At 45.4% G+C, this 19,649-nt stretch overlaps 1 protein-coding gene across 1 annotated transcript; it reads right to left on the reverse strand.

Annotated features, from left to right (window-relative positions):
- Window positions 1-1,958: 1,958 nt before the first annotated feature.
- On the reverse strand, window positions 1,959-19,649 carry LOC122935948 (isoamyl acetate-hydrolyzing esterase 1 homolog). Its single transcript, XM_044291910.1, has 7 exons — window positions 19,596-19,649; window positions 17,552-17,620; window positions 8,079-8,131; window positions 7,805-7,953; window positions 5,142-5,303; window positions 3,912-4,033; window positions 1,959-2,408 (listed from the first exon to the last, which is right to left on the reverse strand). The coding sequence occupies exons 2-7, from the start codon at window positions 17,597-17,599 to the stop codon at window positions 2,217-2,219; spliced, it is 726 nt and encodes a 241-aa protein (XP_044147845.1). The 5' UTR covers window positions 17,600-17,620; window positions 19,596-19,649; the 3' UTR covers window positions 1,959-2,216.

Here is a 19,649-nt window from a genome sequence, read left to right on the forward strand (position 1 = left end):
ATTTTTTGGGGTTATTTAAAAATTTTAAATGTCAATATCTATATTAATGCATGCCTAGAAAACTCACACAAGTCAGTGAGGTCCCCTCCTGTCTACTCTATCTTTGGCCCATGTGGCTGCTGTAAAGCATATCTGTAAATGCTGTTAACAATGGCTCAGGCAAGGTGGCCGCCCCATAATCATGTTCAGAAAACAGAATTAATACATCTACAATCAGAAAATAAAAACAGATTATAAAATATGGGTATGAGTCAATAACTGGCAGAAAACAATGATAGATCACACATTCCCTTTAATGTCCTTTCATTTATAGATAGAAATTACACAGATCTTTCAGGCATTAAGATGTTAGAGTTGTTATTTTCTCAGACTTTCACAGTAAGAATTGCCCCGTGCACCTTTACATTATAATGTGCTTACATACGGGGGGCAACATAACCTGAGAAAGTTAAAAGCGTAAACTACGGAGGGGTCCAACCAAAGTGTGAATCTGCTGTTCGGAGCACCCCCATCAAAGAGTAACCTCTTACTTCTCACTCTGACCAGATCAGGTCATTTACAGTGACATGCAAAGTTTGGGCACCCCTTGTCAAAATTACTGTAACTATGAACAGTTAAGAAAGTCAAAGATGAAATGATCTCCAAAAGGCATAAATATGAAACACACTTTTTGACATTTTAAGCAATATCAGTGTGTTATGTTGGTTTTGTACAATTTTAGAGTGAACAAAAGGAAAGGAGTGCCTTGCAAAAGTATGGGAACCCAAGGAGATTTGAGCGCTCAGATAACTTTGACTGAGGTCTCAGCTCACAATCATCGTTAGGAAAGGTCAGATGATGCACATTTCAAAGCTTTATAAATACCCAGACTCCTCTAACCTTGTCCCAAAAAACGGCAGCCATGGGTTCTAAGCAGCTGCCTGGAATTCTAAAAATGGTTGAGGCCCACAAAGCAGTAGAAAGCTATAAAGACCAGTACAGTGGAAGTCAAGAGAAGATCTGAAAGACCAAGAAAAAATGTCATAGACAGTGGCTTGTAGGATTGCTAGAAAGGCAAATCAGAGCACCCACTTGACTGCAAAAGACCTTCAGGAAGAGTTAGCAGACTCTGGAGTTGTGGTACATTGTTCTACTGTTCAGCGACACCTGAAAGTCATCAGAAGAAGACCTTTCCTGCCTGTTCACCACAAAACTCAGTGTCAGACGTTTCATCTAAACATGTCTAATGCATTTTGGAAACAAGTCCTGTGGACCGAGAAGGTTAAGACAGAATTTTTTGGCCACAATGAGCAAAGGTGTGTTTGGAATAAAAAGGACACAGAATTTCATGAAAAGAACACCTCTCCAACATTAAGCATGGGGGTGGATCAATCATGCTTTGGGGTTGTATTGAATCCAATGGCTCGAGGAACATTTCACAGGAGGAATGGATTCAATGAAATTCCAGCAAATTCTGAAAGCAAACATAACACCAACTGTAAAAGAGCTGTAGATGAAAAGAGGATGGCTTCTACAAATGGATAATGATCCTAAACACACCTCAAAATCCACAATAGATTTACATCACAAGGCGCAAGCTGAAGGTTTTACCATGACCTTCACAGTCCCCGGATCTGAACATCACTGGAAAATCTGTGGATAGACCTCAAAAGAGCAGTGCATGCAAAACGGCCCAGGAATCTTACAGAACTGGAAGACGTTTGCAAGAAAGAGTGGATGAAAATCCCTTAAACAAGAATTGAAAGACTCCAGTCTGGCTTCAAAAAAGCATTTGTAAGTTGTGCTACTTGCCAAAGGGGGTGCTACTAGGTACTAACCATGCAGGGTGCCCAAACTTTTGCTTCGGGACCTTTTCCGTTTTTGTTATTTTGAAAATGTAAATGATAAAAATAAAAAAATATTGTTTTTGCTTAAAATACAAAGGGAATGTGTCATCTTTAATTTTATGCCTTTTGGAGATCACTTCATCTCCAACTTGCTTAACTGTTCACAGTAACAGTAATTTTGACCAGGGGTGCCCAAACTTTTGCATACCACTGTATATTAGAGAAGTCTAGTGTATGTAACAGGCTACATGGATAATTCTGATGCTATAACGTCGTCCATGTAGACTGTATGTTCTGTAACCATGGAGGGTGATCCTGTCCACAAATGCAGCATTGGACACCCCTATATCCCTAGTTCTAAGGTAGAACCTGGTTTGGTGAAGCGGATCGCTAGTCTTTCTTTTCGGTGATGTTTTGGAAAAGAGAGGATTCTGGGTTATTATTGTCCACATCGTTCCAATAAGGTAAGATAAAAGGCAGGGCCCCCAACTTCTTCTCCAAGAGAGGCCACAGCTTGGACTCCAGGAATTGGTTGCCTTCCTCTGATAAATGGAGCCCATCTGACAAATACACTGTGTAGTCCTGCAATGAACACAAGAACCGGTTACAAGTCGTGATGGGTTCTATATCAGATCATACGAGGATCACACTGTGGAGTATTCCTGAAATAAAAGCCACCACATCCTCCATACAAACCACCTCCCATACCAAGTGACAGTAAACCACATATTCTGTGTTTTCTATGTTTAAAGAGGTTGTCCAGGATAAAAAATAAAATATATCTGTCTGATTACATCCAAAAACAGCACCCCCCTGTCAACAGGTTATGTACGGTACTGCAGCTTTGTCTCATTGAGTACAGTGGAGATGAGCTGCAATAACAGACACAACCCATGGACGGAGGTGGAGCTGTTTTTGAATTTCCATTCAGGGCTGACTTACATGACCCTGGTCGGTGCAGGATACATGGCTGTGTGTCAGCTGCAGCCCCCAGACCAACCGCGGCTCCTCTGACCCAATACAGTCAGTTCCTATCTGATTGCGCGTCTATTGTACACATTATCATGTGAGAACAGCACAACAGACCCACGATCAGATTGGACCAGGACAGGGTCTCTGTAGTTGGTCCAGGAGATGCGGCTGACACATGGACCATGTTTTCTGGACCGAGCATGGTAGTGTGAATCAGCCCTTGGTGAATATTCATGGTGAGTTCAGCATATACTGATTACATGGAGGCTTAACATGGACATAAATCCTACTTTCCAGGGATGAATTCACATGTGGGAGACTTGTTGCAGAAAATCCCTGCACTTGTCAGATTGAACTTTATTGTCATAGATCAGCTGTATTTTATAGGTTTGCAGAGTTCAGTGCACATGCTGCTGAAGCCACCAATCCAGATGTACAGAACTGATTTTCAGTTGCAGACATTTCTGCAATAAATCTGCCTCATGCAAATGTGCCCTATTTAGGTGCAGTACCCTCTACAGCCAGCAGGTGACCTGTTTTACTGGGATTATAATAAACGAGATAACGGTTAGCCATATACTACTTCGGCACACAGCTCTCTCTTCATATTCCTGATCGGCGGGGTCCAGGGTGTCAGAGCTCCAGCGATCATATACTAATGACCTATTCAGAGGATAGGTCATCAGTGTAAAGGTCTTGGATAACCCCTTTAATATCCTACATGTCCAACCCTTCTCTCCTCTGACATCAGATGGCCGATTCTGCTGAAATAGGTATGTAAGGGTTAAGCCGAGATAATCTAATGAGTATGGCTAATGTAACGCTGATAGAATTGTTTTCATAGTCTAAGAAAACTACAACTCCCAGCATGCCGAACAGCTTACAGGTATCAGCCTACAGCAGGGCATTGTGGGAGTTGTAGTTTTACAACAGCTGGAGGGCCGCAGTTTGAGGATGCCTGGTCTAAGAAATATTGAAGGTGCAGTATAAGCTTTAGCCAGCAAAGGGGGGGGGGGGGTGGTGGGGGGGGGGGGCAGGGGTAGTTACTGTATGTACACAGATGACAAAGCCCTGATTCCTAACCGTCATTAATGAGGCCACGATTCCTCTTACCGAGCCACCTTCCTGCATCAGCGTCCACAAATCCACAACATCCGCTCCATACTCATCGCCAACCTGGGCACAGGCCCTGGCATACGCCTCGGTCACAGCGTTCAGACGGTTTAGTTTGTATCCTGTATAATGAGAGAACGGACAGAGATATTAGTGCAGGCAAAATATAAAGGTTCTGGAATTCTCGTCACATCTGTAATCAAGAGCAGCAGGACGCCACATCGCTGCTGTAAACGGGATTGCAGGGCTGTGTTTGTTGTGTGCATGTAGCAGGGCTGTGTTTGTTGTGTGCATGTAGCAGGGCTGTGTGTGTGCATGTAGTAGGGCTGTGCGTGTGCATGTAGTAGCGCTGTGCGTGTGCATGTAGTAGGGCTGTGTTTGTTGTGTGCATGTAACGGGGCTGTGTTTGTTGTGTGCATGTAGCAGGGCTGTGTTTGTTGTGTGATTTAGCAGTCCTGTGTGTGTGCATGTAGTAGGGCTGTGCATGTGCATGTAGCAGGGCTGTGTTTGTTGTGTGCATGTAGCAGGGCTGTGTTTGTTGTGTGCATGTAGCAGGGCTGTGTTTGTTGTGTGCATGTAGCAGGGCTGTGTTTGTTGTGTGCATGTAGCAGGACTGTGTTTGTTGTGTGCATGTAGCAGGACTGTGTTTGTTGTGTGCATGTAGCAGAGCTGTGTTTGTTGTGTGCATGTAGCAGGGCTGTGTTTGTTGTGTGCATGTAGCAGGGCTGTGTTTGTTGTGTGCATGTAGCAGGGCTGTGTTTGTTGTGTGCATGTAGCAGGGCTGTGTTTGTTGTGTGCATGTAGAGGGGCTGTGTTTCTTGTGTAGATGTAGAAGGGCTGTGTTTGTTGTGTTCATGTAGCAAATAAATAGTTTTTTTTTACTTTCTGTTGTCTAATCCTGGTGTGCACCTACACTTGCTAGTAGTATAGGGCCAGTTTATGAGAGCAGAAACAAGCTTCACCATGAGGTTACACCGACTGAACCGAAGCTCCGAGTATGCTGCCAGGGCTACACGTCTGCAATGCACATTTAATTATTTCCTTTGGGGAAAGAACCGGCAGGGAACCTCGTGACTATGCGGAAATCTGGAACCTCTGCAATGTATGTAAGGCCGTCTGCACCTTCTTCCCCCAGTCAGATATGACTATTCATCTCAGTCACAGCTTGTGTTCCTCCACATCTCAGGACAATTTCTGCCGCACCCAGCAGTGTGATCCTGATGCTGTTACCTTTCATGAAGCAATGTTTTTCCCAAGACGGTTCGTGAATCGGCGGCGGTGCGATCAGAACGATTTTCTCCTCCTTGATATTGACGCTCTTCAAATACTGGACCATGCTTCTCAGATTCTCTGCATATTCTTCCAGCGGGACGTGCTGCTGAGGGTTCTCCTCTATGTGAAATGAAAAGAAAATGAAAAGTAATTGTGTGTAATTCCCAGCCTGGGGATGTGGCCAGCTGGGGGCGCCCTCATTACTTGCAGGCAGAGTCTGGAAGGGTGAATAATATAGAGTTTCCAGGAGGAAGCCCTCGTGCAGGGCTTATTCTACAGCAGCGTAAAAACACAGCGCTGTACACACAAAAAGGTCGGGGGAATGGTGGGCAATCCATTCTAGGTAAAGCAGGAGAGGCTTCTGGCATCAAATGGCTGGCTAACCGACTGGATCACCCACTGTCACCCAATAAACCTTTATATCTTCTGGTGGGAGAGGCTTCAGGACTTTATTTGACTGGTGGGCCGATGCCTAGTAGGCCACCTGAGCCCGCAGCAGGCCACCGGCCAGGTACAAAATGATCTGGTACTCTCAGCATTAATCAATGCAAGGAGCATCAGGTACGAGGTGTTCTTCTGAATTCAACTGAATTGCCGCCCTCAGGACAGTGATGCAGTTGAATACTGTGGCCGGGGTGGCAGTATTTTGTGCTGCACTGTGGTATTTGGTTCTGCTGGGGCAGTACTTGGTGTTGCACTATGGTATTGTTGGCCCTGCTTACTTGTGCTGCTCGGACCCCTCGTCAATCGGTACCCACTTACAACATGGGGCCACTTTTAGTTTTTAGGTTTTTTTTCCAGGGCCACTTTAGGTTCCCAGTCGGCCACTGCCGCCATGCCCTGACCCAGCAGTTTACAATGTAAATTTTAAAGGGTCACAAGCAAGATATCTGGATGGTTCCTCAGTTTGGATCACAACCAACCCCTCCGGGCTTCAGGTGACAGCACATTGTAACAAAGCGGAGGGGGGTCCATTGTGTCTACTGAACAGATTTGTCTTTGGACTGATTACTCCTAAGAGCGTTATCTAAGTAGCCCCCCTGGTCTTCACACTTTAACCCCTACACAGGAATCTGGACTTTCTGTACAGTACACTGCTGACCCATGGAGGTCAAGAGCAGGGGCGTAGCCACCATGGAAGCAGGGAAGCGGTTGCTACAAGGCCAGAACTCAGGAACGGGCCCAGGAGGAGGACAAATGGATTTATTTTCAGGACGCAGGGAGCAGTGAGTATAGTGCTCTTGGCATTACTCACCACTCCCTGGTCTTCTTCTCTGGACGCCTGCGCTTCTCTAAGCCCTTGCAGCACACAGCTTCAGGACAGGACGTAGCATGTGTAGGAGCACAGTATGACCTGCTGCTGGGCGACGTCAGGTCACAGTGTAGTGTCACAGGAGGAGAAGAGAGGTAATTTGTTTTGTTTGGTCTAAGGTCTGCATTAAGGGGACTGGGGGGGTGGGAATGGTATTCTCAGATAAGGGGGGGAATAATTACTCGTGTGCGGTGTAGCAAGGGAGTACGAGAGAGAGAAAAAAAGATCCATATATCCATTCATTCAATCAAAAAGAAAACTTTATCAGAAGAAACTTGGATTATTCTTTTTGGATTACTAGGAAAGTTCTTCAGAACTGGACCTATTTGAACTCTGTCTAGCTTTGACCCGGTAACGTATATTTTGTTTACTACTCATGATATAAATAAGATATTTCTCTCGGTACATAGCCAAGAGTTCCCATACTGTGGGAATATATAGTCTTAGGTGCCTCCATAATGCTGATTATTCTCTTATATTGTTAATGGAAGATCGGACATTATTTGAAAAGAGGACTAAACCCTTGGAAAGTTATTTTCCTTAGTCTGATTGCCGAGCTGAATATTTTATCATATTAATATCATATATTTTTGATTGGTCATAGGAAAACAGAGTCAAGGGATAACAGTTATTTTCCTGTAAATCTGTGTTTTATTGTTATCGCCTGTTTGATAACAGAAGATCCCAAGTTTCTCTTGGTATATGAGTCTCTTTGTTAAAAGTATGACACTGGTTGTCATAAATCATTAAATCATACTGTGCTGATCAGATAGGGATGTGTCAACACCACCGCGTGGTACATTTTGGGTGTTACTTTGTAACTTCATCATTTGTTTTGCAGTTGTATTGTTTTATATTCTTGGTTTTTATAATAAACGATTATATATTTTTGCACATACAATTGTCCCTTTGTTTCACTGCTTGCACAAATCAAATTAGGATACTTGATAAAAAGAACTTAGAGGCGTTTTTTTTATGTCCGCCTGAAGGATAATATAATTTTTATTTTATTTTTTATCCTCTCTTTTATATGAAGATTCTTTCATATAGAAGATATATGACAATGGGGATGGCATTAAAAAATCTGCTGTAGGACCCAGTCAGTTCTAGTTACGCAACTGGTCAAGAGACACCGGTTCGGGCGGTAAAACGCACATCTCCCTGCAGCACCCGCGCCCAGTCCTCTAGTACATATTCCACTCAATAACAGAGGGCGGTGCGGAGTTCTCCCTTTTTGTGACGTCCATACATCCTAATAGAGCACTTAGCAGAGCCCTTATAAATATGATTTAGCACAAAGTACGTTTACCTCTTATAGAACTGTCATTAGCACCAAAGAAAATTGTAACGGCAGCAATGTCTGCGGCTCGGGCACTGTCAGGGATGAGTTTTGGTAGGATCTGTTTAGCCCATCTGGTGTTGTAACCAGACAGGCCACGGTTCAGGACGTCACATTTTCTGCAACAAAAAAACACACATTATACATGGTGAATATGGTGCACGCTGCACTGGGGGGGGACCGGTGATCCGGTAATAATAACAACCTTTCCCTTTCTGTCCTGTGGAAACTGGGCTGTACTCACCGCACAAGCTTATTAGCCAGCGTAGCCCCCCAACCATTTGTTTCAAAGGCAAACTAAAAGACAAAAAATTAATATTTATTAACCCTGGTTTGTTAAAATTCCAGATTCCAGTTCTGGGGGGGGGGGGTCATTTACTAAGATGTTTCCAATACCACTCAGAGTAAAAAGTCCACCGAAGTAAGATGCAGTACATTTATTAAAAGGGTTTAAAGGCCATATTTATCTTATCGGTGGGGTCTGGCTCCTGACACCCCCACAATCAGCTATTTAAAGAGACCACAGTGCTCTAGGTAGTGCTGCGTCCTCCTCAACCAGAGACACCACGTTCATCAGTCACGTGGCCTCCGCGCAGCTCAGTCCCATAGAAGTGAATGGGGCTGAGCTGCAATACCAAGCACAGCCACTATACAATGTACGGCGCTGTACTCATCAGAGCACCAGCTGATCGGCTGGGATGTCAGGAGTCAGACCACCAGCTGATTGGGTGTCAGAGCCCCACAGTCTGATATCGATGACCTGTCATGAGAACAGGCAGTCAATACCAAATTCCTAGAAAACCCCTTTAAGAGGTGGAGTCCTCTTGATAGATTTGTCACATGTTCTGATTCCAGCTTGGAGCATAGCTTTAAAAGATTGTAAATCTGTCCGGCTGTGCTGGACCAGTAAGAAACATAAAAAGCCACAAAATACGGACTGGGCACAAATCTGCAACTATAATATGCCACAAAAATGGCGTACGAGTTTTGTAACTGACCCCCAATATGTTCTATAAAGCTGGGACTAGCCAGTGATTTGATGGAAGCGGGTGTGCAGCTATCTTACAGATGCTTAAAAACCAGACATCATATAGTACATTACAATCTCTTTCTAACAAAGCTAGAACCACCCTGCACCTCACATGGGTCCAGAGATCTCCCCATTCATTGCTCTGCAGGATTATCTTCAGGCTGGCAGATGAGAGGGTGTGTCCTTCCTGCTGCAGTTCTCTCCCTATCACAGCTCAGGGTGTGTCCTTCCTGCGGCAGCTCTCTCCCTATCACATCTCAGGGGCATGTCCTTTCTGCTGAAGTTCTCCCCCTATTACAGCTCAGGGGCATGTTCTTTCTGCTGCAGCTCTTTCCCTTTAACTGCCACAGCTTCTAACAGAAGATATGGTTGGTGGCAGATGAAAATTTTAACTGAGCATGTGCGACCACCTCAGGTGGACAAGAAATAAGGAAAAGAACAAACAGCAGGTGGCACTATACATATAGAATTCATTAGCTCAGTGGCTATACTAAATTTTTAATTACATGCAATTACAAAAGTATTCAGATCCAGGTACTGGTTTAAAAAAAAGTTGAATATTTTTTGGGGCACAACCCCTTTAAATGTATTAAAATCGCCTGAAGGTCCCAGCTTAAAGGGAAACTCCATTTCTGTGCAAAATATTGAAAACATGACACAGATGAAAACTCTAAGGCCTCTTTGAGACGGGCGTCACGTTTTGGCTCCGGATGCGTCCCCGGGTGCATTGCGGCAAACCCGCACGAGTAGGTACGCAATTGCAGTCAGTTTTGACTGCGATTGCGTTACGTTGTTCAGTTTTTATCGCGCGGGTGCAATGTGTTTTGCACGCGCGTGATAAAAAACTGAATGTGGTACCCAGACCCGAACTTCTTCACAGAAGTTCAGATTTGGGTTCAAGGTTGTGTAGATTGTATTATTTTCCCCCTATAACATCCCCTATAACATGGTTATAAGGGAAAATAATAGCATTCTGAATACAGAATGCTTAGTACAATAGGGCTGGAGGGGGTTAAAAAAATAAAATAATAATAATTTGACTCACCTTAATCCACTTGTTCGCGCAGACGGCATCTCTTCTGTCTTCATCTGTGAGGAAAATGACCTGTGGTGACGTCACTGCGCTCATCACATGGTCCATCACATGATCCATCACCATGTCAAAAGATCATGTGACGGACCATGTGATGAGCGCAGTGATGTCACCACAGGTCCTTTTCCTCACAGATGAAGACAGAAAAGATGTCGGCTGCACGAACAAGTGGATTAAGGTGAGTTAAATTATTATTTTTTATTTTATTTAACCCCTCCAGCCCTATTTTACTAAGAATTCTGTATTCAGAATGCTATTATTTTCCCTTATAACCATGTTAAAGCCCTAAACAGACATCTGCTGCTTCAACTTGATGACCAGGAGAATAGGGGGCGCCGTAACAATATTAAACTGCCAGTGATCCCCGAAGAGATTCAATCTTCAGAATTGCGTAAAGCAGTGACGACTATTTTTAACACCCTCCTCCACAGGCCGGAAGAGTCAGCGGTTGAACTGGACAGGGTCCACCGAGTCACGGGTCCCCGACGTGTGTGTGCCTCAAACCCGCGAGACGTGCTGTATCGCGTCCATTTCTTCAGAGAATAAGAGGACTTGATACAGAGAGCCTGGAGACGAGGCCCGGTACCTTTTGAAAATTCTTAAATCCACATTTTACCAGATGTGTCTAGAAGAACCTTGATGATGAGACGTATTCTGAAGCCGATCCTCCAAGTTATTACTGAAGCTGGAGCCACGTATCGATGGGAACACCCCTTCCACCCGATTGTCCGCAGGAATGGAACCACATTCGCTCTTCTCTCGCCGGACCAGGCGGAGGACTTGTCCCGCTTTTTGGATGTACAGTTGTGTTCAAAATTATTCAACCCCCAATGCTGCAAAGGGTTTTAGGGAATTTAGTGTGCATTTGTAATTGTGTTCAGAATGAAATCTTACAAGGACTTTTTAAAGAACCAAATGCAACTAAAATGACATCAATTGTTTTTGTAATACAGTTTTAATTATTTTTTTGTGATTTCTTCATTGACACAATTATTCAACCCCTTAAAGACTACCATTCTTAAGAACAGAGGTTCATTCAAGTGTTTTCGATCAGGTATTGAAAACACCTGTGGATGTCAAGGAGCAGCAATCAAGCATAATAAGCACCAATTAGGCAGATGTAAAAGGACTGTGATACTCAGCTCCTTCTAGACATTTACTGGTGTGTTTACAAACATGGTAAAGTCGAGAGAATGGTCCAGGAAGACAAGAGAAGAGGTGATTTCTCTTCACAGGAAGGGCAATGGCTATAAGAAGATTGCAAAGATGTTAAACATACCAAGAGACACCATAGGAAGCATCATTCGCAAATTCAAGGCAAAGGGCACTGTTGAAACGCTACCTGGTCGTGGCAGAAAGAAGATGCTGACTTCGACTGCTGTGCGCTACCTGAAGCGCAAAGTGGAGAAAAGTCCCCGTGTGACTGCTGAGGAACTGAAAAAAGATTTGTCAGATGTGGGTACTGAAGTTTCAGCTCAGACAATAAGGCGCACACTGCGTAATAAAGGCCTCCATGCCAGAACTCCCAGGCGCACCCCCTTGCTGTCTCCAAAGAATAAGAAGAGTCGACTGCAGTATGGCAAAAGTCATGTGGACAAACCACAAAAGTTTGAAGAAACTATGAAGAAAAGAACACCTTGCCTACTGTGAAGCATGGCGGGGGGTCAATCATGCTTTGGGGCTGTTTTGCTTCTACAGGTACAGGGAAGCTTCAGCGTGTGCAAGGTACCATGAATTCTCTTCAGTACCAGGAGATATTGGATGAAAATGTGATGCAGTCCCTCACAAACCTGAGGCTTGGGAGACGTTGGACCTTTCAACAGGACAATGATCCCAAGCATACCTCCAAGTCCACTAGAGCATGGTTGCAGATTAAAGGCTGGAACATTTTGAAGTGGCCATCGCAGTCACCAGACTTAAATCTGATTGAGAACCTCTGGTGGGACTTAAAGAAAGCAGTTGCAGCGCGCAAGCCTAAAAAGGTGACTGAACTGGAGGCTTTTGCCCATGAAGAATGGGCAAAGATACCCGTAGATCACTGCAAGACACTTGTGTCAAGCTATGCTTCACGTTTAAAAGCTGTTATAACTGGAAAAGGATGTTGTACTAAGTACTAAGATTGAATGTCACTTGGGGGTTGAATAAAACTGATAATGATGTGAGCACAGAAAAGACATTTGTGGTTATTTCATTATAAATGTTATGTTATATTTGTCTGACTTACAAGTGCCTCTTTGATTTAATTGTAAACAAGATGACTGAAATGATCAAAATCAATGTCAAACTGGCTAAAACACTCAATTTCAGTGGGGGTTGAATAATTTTGAACACAACTGTACCTATAGTATCACTACCGAACTGGTGGGACGTACCGATCCCTGCATCTTTTGTCCTGGACTCATCTAGTCTCCAGGGTGTTGGTGACAACCGGACATTGCCTCAAGATGTACCAATGGGGGGACGAGATCGTTCTCCCCGCTCTGTTCCGGATTAATGAGCCTATGCTGGGGCTTGAAGGCCTCTACTGTCATAGCCGGTAACTGGCTCTCTCAGAGCCACTGTGTAGGATGATCCCAGTCCTACTATCTCACTCAGGTCGTGTGGGCTTATTGTTATTGTTTTTCCACTAGCTGTTTTGTTCTTGTTTGCCACTCAGATTAATATGACCTGGGCCCAGGGACTGGGACGCATTTTCTGATTGCTCTCCCTCTCTCCAACTAGGTCAAGCGAATCTTGGGCGACTCTCTCCGAGCCTTCCAAGAATTGCATAGTGGGGGTTTTTCCCACCTTTTTTTTGCAGAGTTTTTCTCTGCAGGCTTTGTTTTACCCTCTCCCTCTCTGGACTAGCCAGTTAGGGTTATATCGTAAAGTCTTCTTTGTTTTGTCTTGTCTTTCCCCCTCCCTCTTGTTTCCTCTGTCTGTTAGTTTGTATTTTTCACTCTCCCCTTTCTTAGCAGATTGAAGCCAAGACTACTGTCCAGTTTGCATCTATCAACGCCAATGGGCTGAATACCCCTGAGAAGCGCTCCTCCATTCTCCGGCTCCCATGGAGCAAGAAGGTACAGGCATCTTTTATCCAAGAGATCCACTTCCGCAGGGATGCTATGCAGTCGCTTAAATCCCCTAGGTATCCGGATACCTATCATAGTTGTTTTTCGGGGTCAAAGTCGAGGGGAGTAAGCATTCTCATTGCCAGATCTGTTCCATGGGAATTCTTAGATGCTCGCACTGACGATGCTGTACACCCTAGCAAACGTATACCTGCCCAACTCCAAACAACTCAAGGCCCTAACTGGGATCTTGACTCGCCTGGATGACTTTGCGGAGTGCACCCTGTTGGTCGGGGGGGGATCTCAATGTGGCACTAGACCCTGTCGTGGATGTCTCTAGAGGGACCTCTCACCTTGCCCATTCATATCTTCGGGATTTCAAAAAGCTTCTCCATACCCATCAGCTAGTAGACGCGTGGCGGGTTCTTAACCTTGAGGTCAAAGACTTCAAGTTTAATTCAGCAGCGAGGGACACTTATTCCAGACTAGACTATTTTTTACTAAGACACTCGGCGGTGTCCCTCTTAGCTTCATCAGTTATAGACCCGCTGACCTTCTCGGACCACGCGATGCTTCATGTTTCCTTGAATTCCCCCCTCCCTGCTCCGAAATCTTGGCAGTGGCGATTAAATGAATCCTTACTGCAAGATCTGGAGGTGGCTCTGGAGGTACATACGAAGATCTCTCAGTACTTTGAAACCAATCAAACGGATGATATGTCACCTATCTCGGTTTGGGCAGCTCACAAATGTGTAATCCGTGGGGAATTCATCAAGCATGGAGCGAGACGTAAGAAAGAAAGGGCAGATGAAATCTCTCAGCTTTTAGCAGAAACAGTGACCCTTGAACAGGCCCATAAAAAGTCTCACGCGACGGCTGCACGCACTTCCCTCCTCTTAGCCAGAAGTAAGCTCAAGGAGAAGTTGGATTTACGTACAAAAATCATTCTAGCTAATGGCCGCAGGTACTTCTTTGAGTTCAGAAACAAAAGTGGCAAATTGCTAGCCAGATTACTCAGAGAGCAAAGAGCAAGATAATTATGTTCCCCATATAGCCACTGCCCGAGGACCACTCCTTAATGAGCCAGCCGCTATTGCAGAAGCCTTTGCTCAGCATTACCAATCCTCATACAATCTCTCACAGCCCAATGACACTACTGGGTCTCTGCACTCGGTGATGAAAAAGTATCTTGCCGATTCGGGTATGCCAAAGATACCTACAGACTCCCACCTAGACTTAGACAGGCCGATCTTTACCGAGGAAATAGCAGAGGCTTTAAAAACTATGCAACCCAGTAAGGCCCCACTAGCTAAAGCACTAAACGTACTCAGCACAGGGCATTCATTCCCTGCAGACATGTCACATGCCCATATCACAGTAATACATAAGGAAGGAAAGGACCCCACCTTCTGCGGCAACTATCGTCCCATTTCACTCTTAAACGTGGACCTTAAATTATTCGCTAAAATCCTGGCTACACGGCTGGTTCCGCTGCTATCTAATCTCATACACAATGACCAGGTGGGTTTCATTCCGTCGCGTGAGGCGAGGGATAACACCACTAAGGTTCTCAATCTGATTCACCATGCCAGGATCCGAGATGCCCCACTCTGTCTCTTGTCCACGGATGCTGAAAAAGCCTTTGACAGGGTGGGGTGGCCTTGGTGTTTCGCGGTATTTCACTACGTTGGCATCACCGGTCCTCTGGCGACATGGATCCGAGCTCTATAGGAGTCTCCGTCTGCGACCACAAAGGTGAATGGTGTGCTCTCTCCGTCTTTTGCGATACGGAATGGGATCCGCCAGGGGTGCCCCCTCCCCACACTGATCTTTGTTCTTACTCTGGAACCGCTCCTGAGGGCAATCCGACAGAACCCAAATATATTGGGACTCTCAGTTGAGGGCAAAGAATTTAAGATAGCAGCTTATGCGGATGATCTGATGTTCACACTTACTAACTCCAAGATTTATTTTCCGAACTTGATGGCGGAATTTCACACTTTTCACGGCCTCTCTAATCTGAAGATTAACTTTCAGAAATCAGAGGCCTTGAATATTTCTCTACCGGACACGCTTGTGTCCGACTTGGCCGCTTCCTTCCCATTTAAGTGGGCTACCGGAGCAGTGAAATATCTGGGTACGTACATCCCCTCGGATCTGAAGGAGGTGTACCACAGGAATTTTATCCCTCTCCGGGATCGGATCAGGGAAGATCTTAAGAGGTGGTCGAAAGGACTGCACACGTGGTTTGGAAGATGTGCTATTTTTAAAATGAACATCCTCCCACGGCTGTTATACCTCTTTCAGACCCTCCCCATCAAACTCCCCTCTAGTTTCTTCAACAGGATCCATAGGGACTTATTCAGATTTATCTGGGCCAGGGGTAGCCCGAGACTCGCTAGATCTCTCTTACACATCCCGAGGGACAAAGGAGGGCTAGGTGTACCTGACTTACGTAAATATTACTCAGCCTACTTGCTTCAAAGGATAGTGGACTGGTGTCGGCACACACTGCTCAAACAGTGGATCTTGATCAAACATTTGTGCTCGAGCTATCCTCTGGCCTCCTTGCCCTGGGTGGATATGAAACTCCCTTCAGCTCTTTCTAACCATCCCACAATCGGTCCCACCATTACACAATTTCATAAAGTCAAAGAAAATCCTTTGATCTCCCCCTCCCCCTCACCAATGTTCCCCATTCTAGGAAATTCCAGTTTCCCAGCGAGTTGTTGAGGGTGACCGTTTTTGCAATGGCAGGTCCCGTGCTCCCTTTTTCAGATCCTCGGGCAGATGGTTTACTTATGACGAGATACTGAAAGTGACAGATCCCTGCCCTTTGGGATTCTGGAGATCCAGACAACTGACACATTTTCTATCCTCTATTCAGGCCTCCGCAGGGTTTGACAGGTCTCTTACGTCTTTTGAAAAAGCTTGTGTTGGGTCGGGTGCTTACAGACATTCCCTATCGGAATGTTACCAGTCCTTGGTGGCTCCTCAACAGGACTACCTGCCTCCATATGTGGCGAAGTGGTCTCAAGACCTGGAAGTAGACGTCCCCCCTGATCACTAGTCAAAACTATTTTGCCTGCTCTACAGGTCATCCATGGCGAGTAGGTTCCAGGAGGCGGGTTAGAAGATAATGTCCAGATGGTATTATGTTCCGGTCAGATTACAGAAAATGTTCCCATCTGCGTCCCCTGTTTGCTGGCGTTGTGATTCAGCCATGGGTTCAATGCTACACATTTTTTGGGAATGCCCAAAAATCTGTCCTTTTTGGCAGTCGATCCATAAAACATTGTCCTCAATTTTCCGGTTTACGGTACCAAATACACCTGGTTTATTTTTATTATTCCTATCGGATCTCCCAATGAGTGTGCTTCGTAAGTCTTGTCTGTGCTCCTTTGTGATAGCGGCTAGGTCATGCATCCCTGCGAGGTGGAAGCTTTCCTTGCCTCCAACAATTAGCTGCTGGATCCAAAAGGTGGAGGAGATCCGGAGAATAGAGGAACTTACCTCGCAGCTACGAGCTAAGCATAAAGCTTTCCTTGATGCTTGGGCCCCTTGGTTTTCCTTCCAGGAATCCCAGGAATTTCTGAACCTACTGTCCTGAGAAGCTGAACTTATCAACCTTTCACTCTTTTGTGTTCCCCCCCTCCTTCCCCCGATGTTCATTGTCCGTCAAAGTTTTGTTCTCCTTTTATCACTATATGTTTGTTGGAAGCACCTTTCAATATGTTTACAAGTATGTCATTTCATTCTTTCTGGGCATTTTTGTTTATAAGGCCAGGAGCACGTTTTCATCAATATCTCCCGACAAGGTTTCTGCTTAGACAAATCAGATCCTTTTTCAACGGGGTTCTTCACCTCATACTACAGTTGCCAGCAGGCTTTATTAAGATGACTGTAAAATGATGACCTCTCATTGTAGTGCATTATCTTCGAAGTACTCAATGTATTCTATCTACTTTGTTGATGCACGGTTTGTTATCCGTATATATTTAAATAAATAATAAATAAAAAAAGTAGAGCATGCTGCGTTTTTCACGCAACGCACAAGTGATGCGTGAAAATCACCGCTCATGTGCACAGCCCCATAGAAATGAATGGGTCCGGATTCAGTGCGGGTGCAATGCGTTCACCTCACGCATTGCACCCGCGCGGAAATCTCGCCCGTCTGAAAGAGGCCTAAGTATAAATACTTTTATATAAAACCAATCCCTCCAGGTCGAGAGTCTAAATTCCAAAGTGAACCTCTTGTTGGCGCCCATTTAAATGAATGGCGGCTATGTCCATACTGAAAGGGGATATCTTGTCTGTTGAGGCAGGAATTTAATAGATATCCATTGCCAGAGAGCAGTGCATTGTGGGATGCCAGAGCTCAGATAATCTGCGGTGATGTCTCTATAGGGACATGGCAGGGCGGTAATGATTATAAATGACCCTCTCCGGACAGAACGCCATTTATACGCTGAAGCGACGTCTCAGCTCTTTTCATCACCTCAGCGTGAAGACTGCGGATGCAAGCGAGCGGAAAATCTCCTTACCTGAGTGATCGAATCTCCAAAGAGGAGGACACGGGGATAAGAAATCATCTTGAGATTCACTGTGGAAATCTACAAGACACAGAAGATGGGGATTAATGACAGCACAGCAGCTGCTGTACCACGTATTCCTATGTGAAGTACCGCGGCGGCCATGTCACAGGATAAACCATGTGAGGACTATAGGACCACTGCACACGTGGTGTATCTGTGTGCAGAGAAAGCGCCTCAAAACCGCACAGAAATCCACACTATTAGGGCTCACGCACACAACCAAAAAAAAGGAATGGACACGGACAAAAAAAATACGTTTGTGTGCATGAGCCCTCAAATGCAATTTTTAGCGTGGATTTTCTATTTTAACAACCCCACTGACGTATGGGGAAAACCGCGACATATAACGTGCAGAATCACACACATAATTGACATTTTAAAATCTACATGGCATTTCTAATTCCGTGCAGAAAATACGTGTAAAGTGACCTGCGACCTATCAAATCTCATTCACTTCGCTGGTACTGTATTGGCGTGTGTTTTTTCTGCATGAGCGTCCGCACGTAGTCTGCATTCGGGCATTAAACTGCGCCAGTATTTTGGCGCTATAAATGGCAGGCATACAGCCACAGGGCTCGAGAGAATTACACATCTGTGTGAGTGTAGAAGGAACACAACACTGAACCTGAAAGGGGTTCTCCGGTATTTTCATATTGAGAGCCTATCCTCCGGATATCAGAGACTGGCAGGGGTCCGACACCCCCCGCCGATCAGCGGTTAACGCTCCCGGAGATATGCAGCCTCCTCGCAGCTCACCAAGCACAGCACCGTTCACTGTATAGTGGCTGTACTTGGTATTGCAGCTCAGACCTATTCATTTAAAAGGGTATTCTAGTCTCATCTCATACAATGGGTACATATCGCTAGGATATGCCCCCATTGTCTGTCCGGCTACCACCAAGCGTGAAAGGGAGCACACCGCGCATGACCGGCCACCGCTCCCATTCACTTCCATGGGCCCGACAGAAATAGCCGAGCCAGTGCTCGGCTATTTTCGGTGGCCCCATAGAAAATAAATGGAGGGCAGCTGCGCATGCACAGTGTGTCCTCCACCACCGTGTGCTGTTCTCGATATAGGTGCAGGTCCCAGCAGCGGGAACCGCACCTATAGGACAATGGGGGCATATCCTAGCGACCTAGGTGTCGGACCCCCACTGATCAGACACTGATGACCTATACTAATGATATTATTAAAATCTCAGAGAACCCCATTAAAGTCAACGTATTCAAGTTCTACACAAGTTTTTTTTAGTGTAGAAAAGGCACACATTTTGTCTCAAGTCCGGTTTCACAACTTTTTTGTTAAAACAGAAATGGGCAAGGCCTGTGCAGGAAGCGGCAGGAGCATCGCGGTCAGACCCATTTACCGACATGGCGCACATTATACCATAAATCTGCTCCCGCGTGGAGAGCGGAAGGGGAGACAGGGGGCGTGCCCCTCTTAATAATCTGCCCAGATGTTCCGCCCATGAGGGTCTTACTAAAACCAGTGTGTGAAGGCCGTCTTTAGCTTGATGGTTGCTAGGAGACTCTGGACGGACTTTTTTTTTTTTTTTTGACAGTTGTAGAAAATGGAAACAAAATGGACAAACGAAACACAGTCCGAGATTATCCTGATTCCAAATCGGGCGAGTTTTACATGTCTAGCCTGAACGAGTCCTTACAGTGCAAAGACACTACCATGAGCGATCTGACAAGTTGTTGTGAAAGTACAACTCCTATCATTCTGTGGCTCTCCAGGCCTGCTAGGAGTTGTAGTTTCACAACAGCATATATAACATATATAAGTGCACGTGATTAGTCTGTCACAACAGGGGGCAGTAGTGAGCTTAGTGATCCCCTTCAGCACAGTATGGGAGGATCTTCCTGGTCTCCCTATAGAGAAGTGACCCCGGTGCCCTCCGCACCACCTGCGGACGATCCCGGCAGCCGCTGCTCAGTGACACGGACTCTAGATCCATAAACAGCAATGAGAACACTCACAGAACCCTACCCAAGTGTCGGAGCCGGCTCCGGGAGAGGAGGAGCGTGACGCGTCACATGACCA

Source organism: Bufo gargarizans, chromosome 4, assembly GCF_014858855.1.
Source record: "Bufo gargarizans isolate SCDJY-AF-19 chromosome 4, ASM1485885v1, whole genome shotgun sequence".
NCBI lineage: Eukaryota > Metazoa > Chordata > Amphibia > Anura > Bufonidae > Bufo > Bufo gargarizans.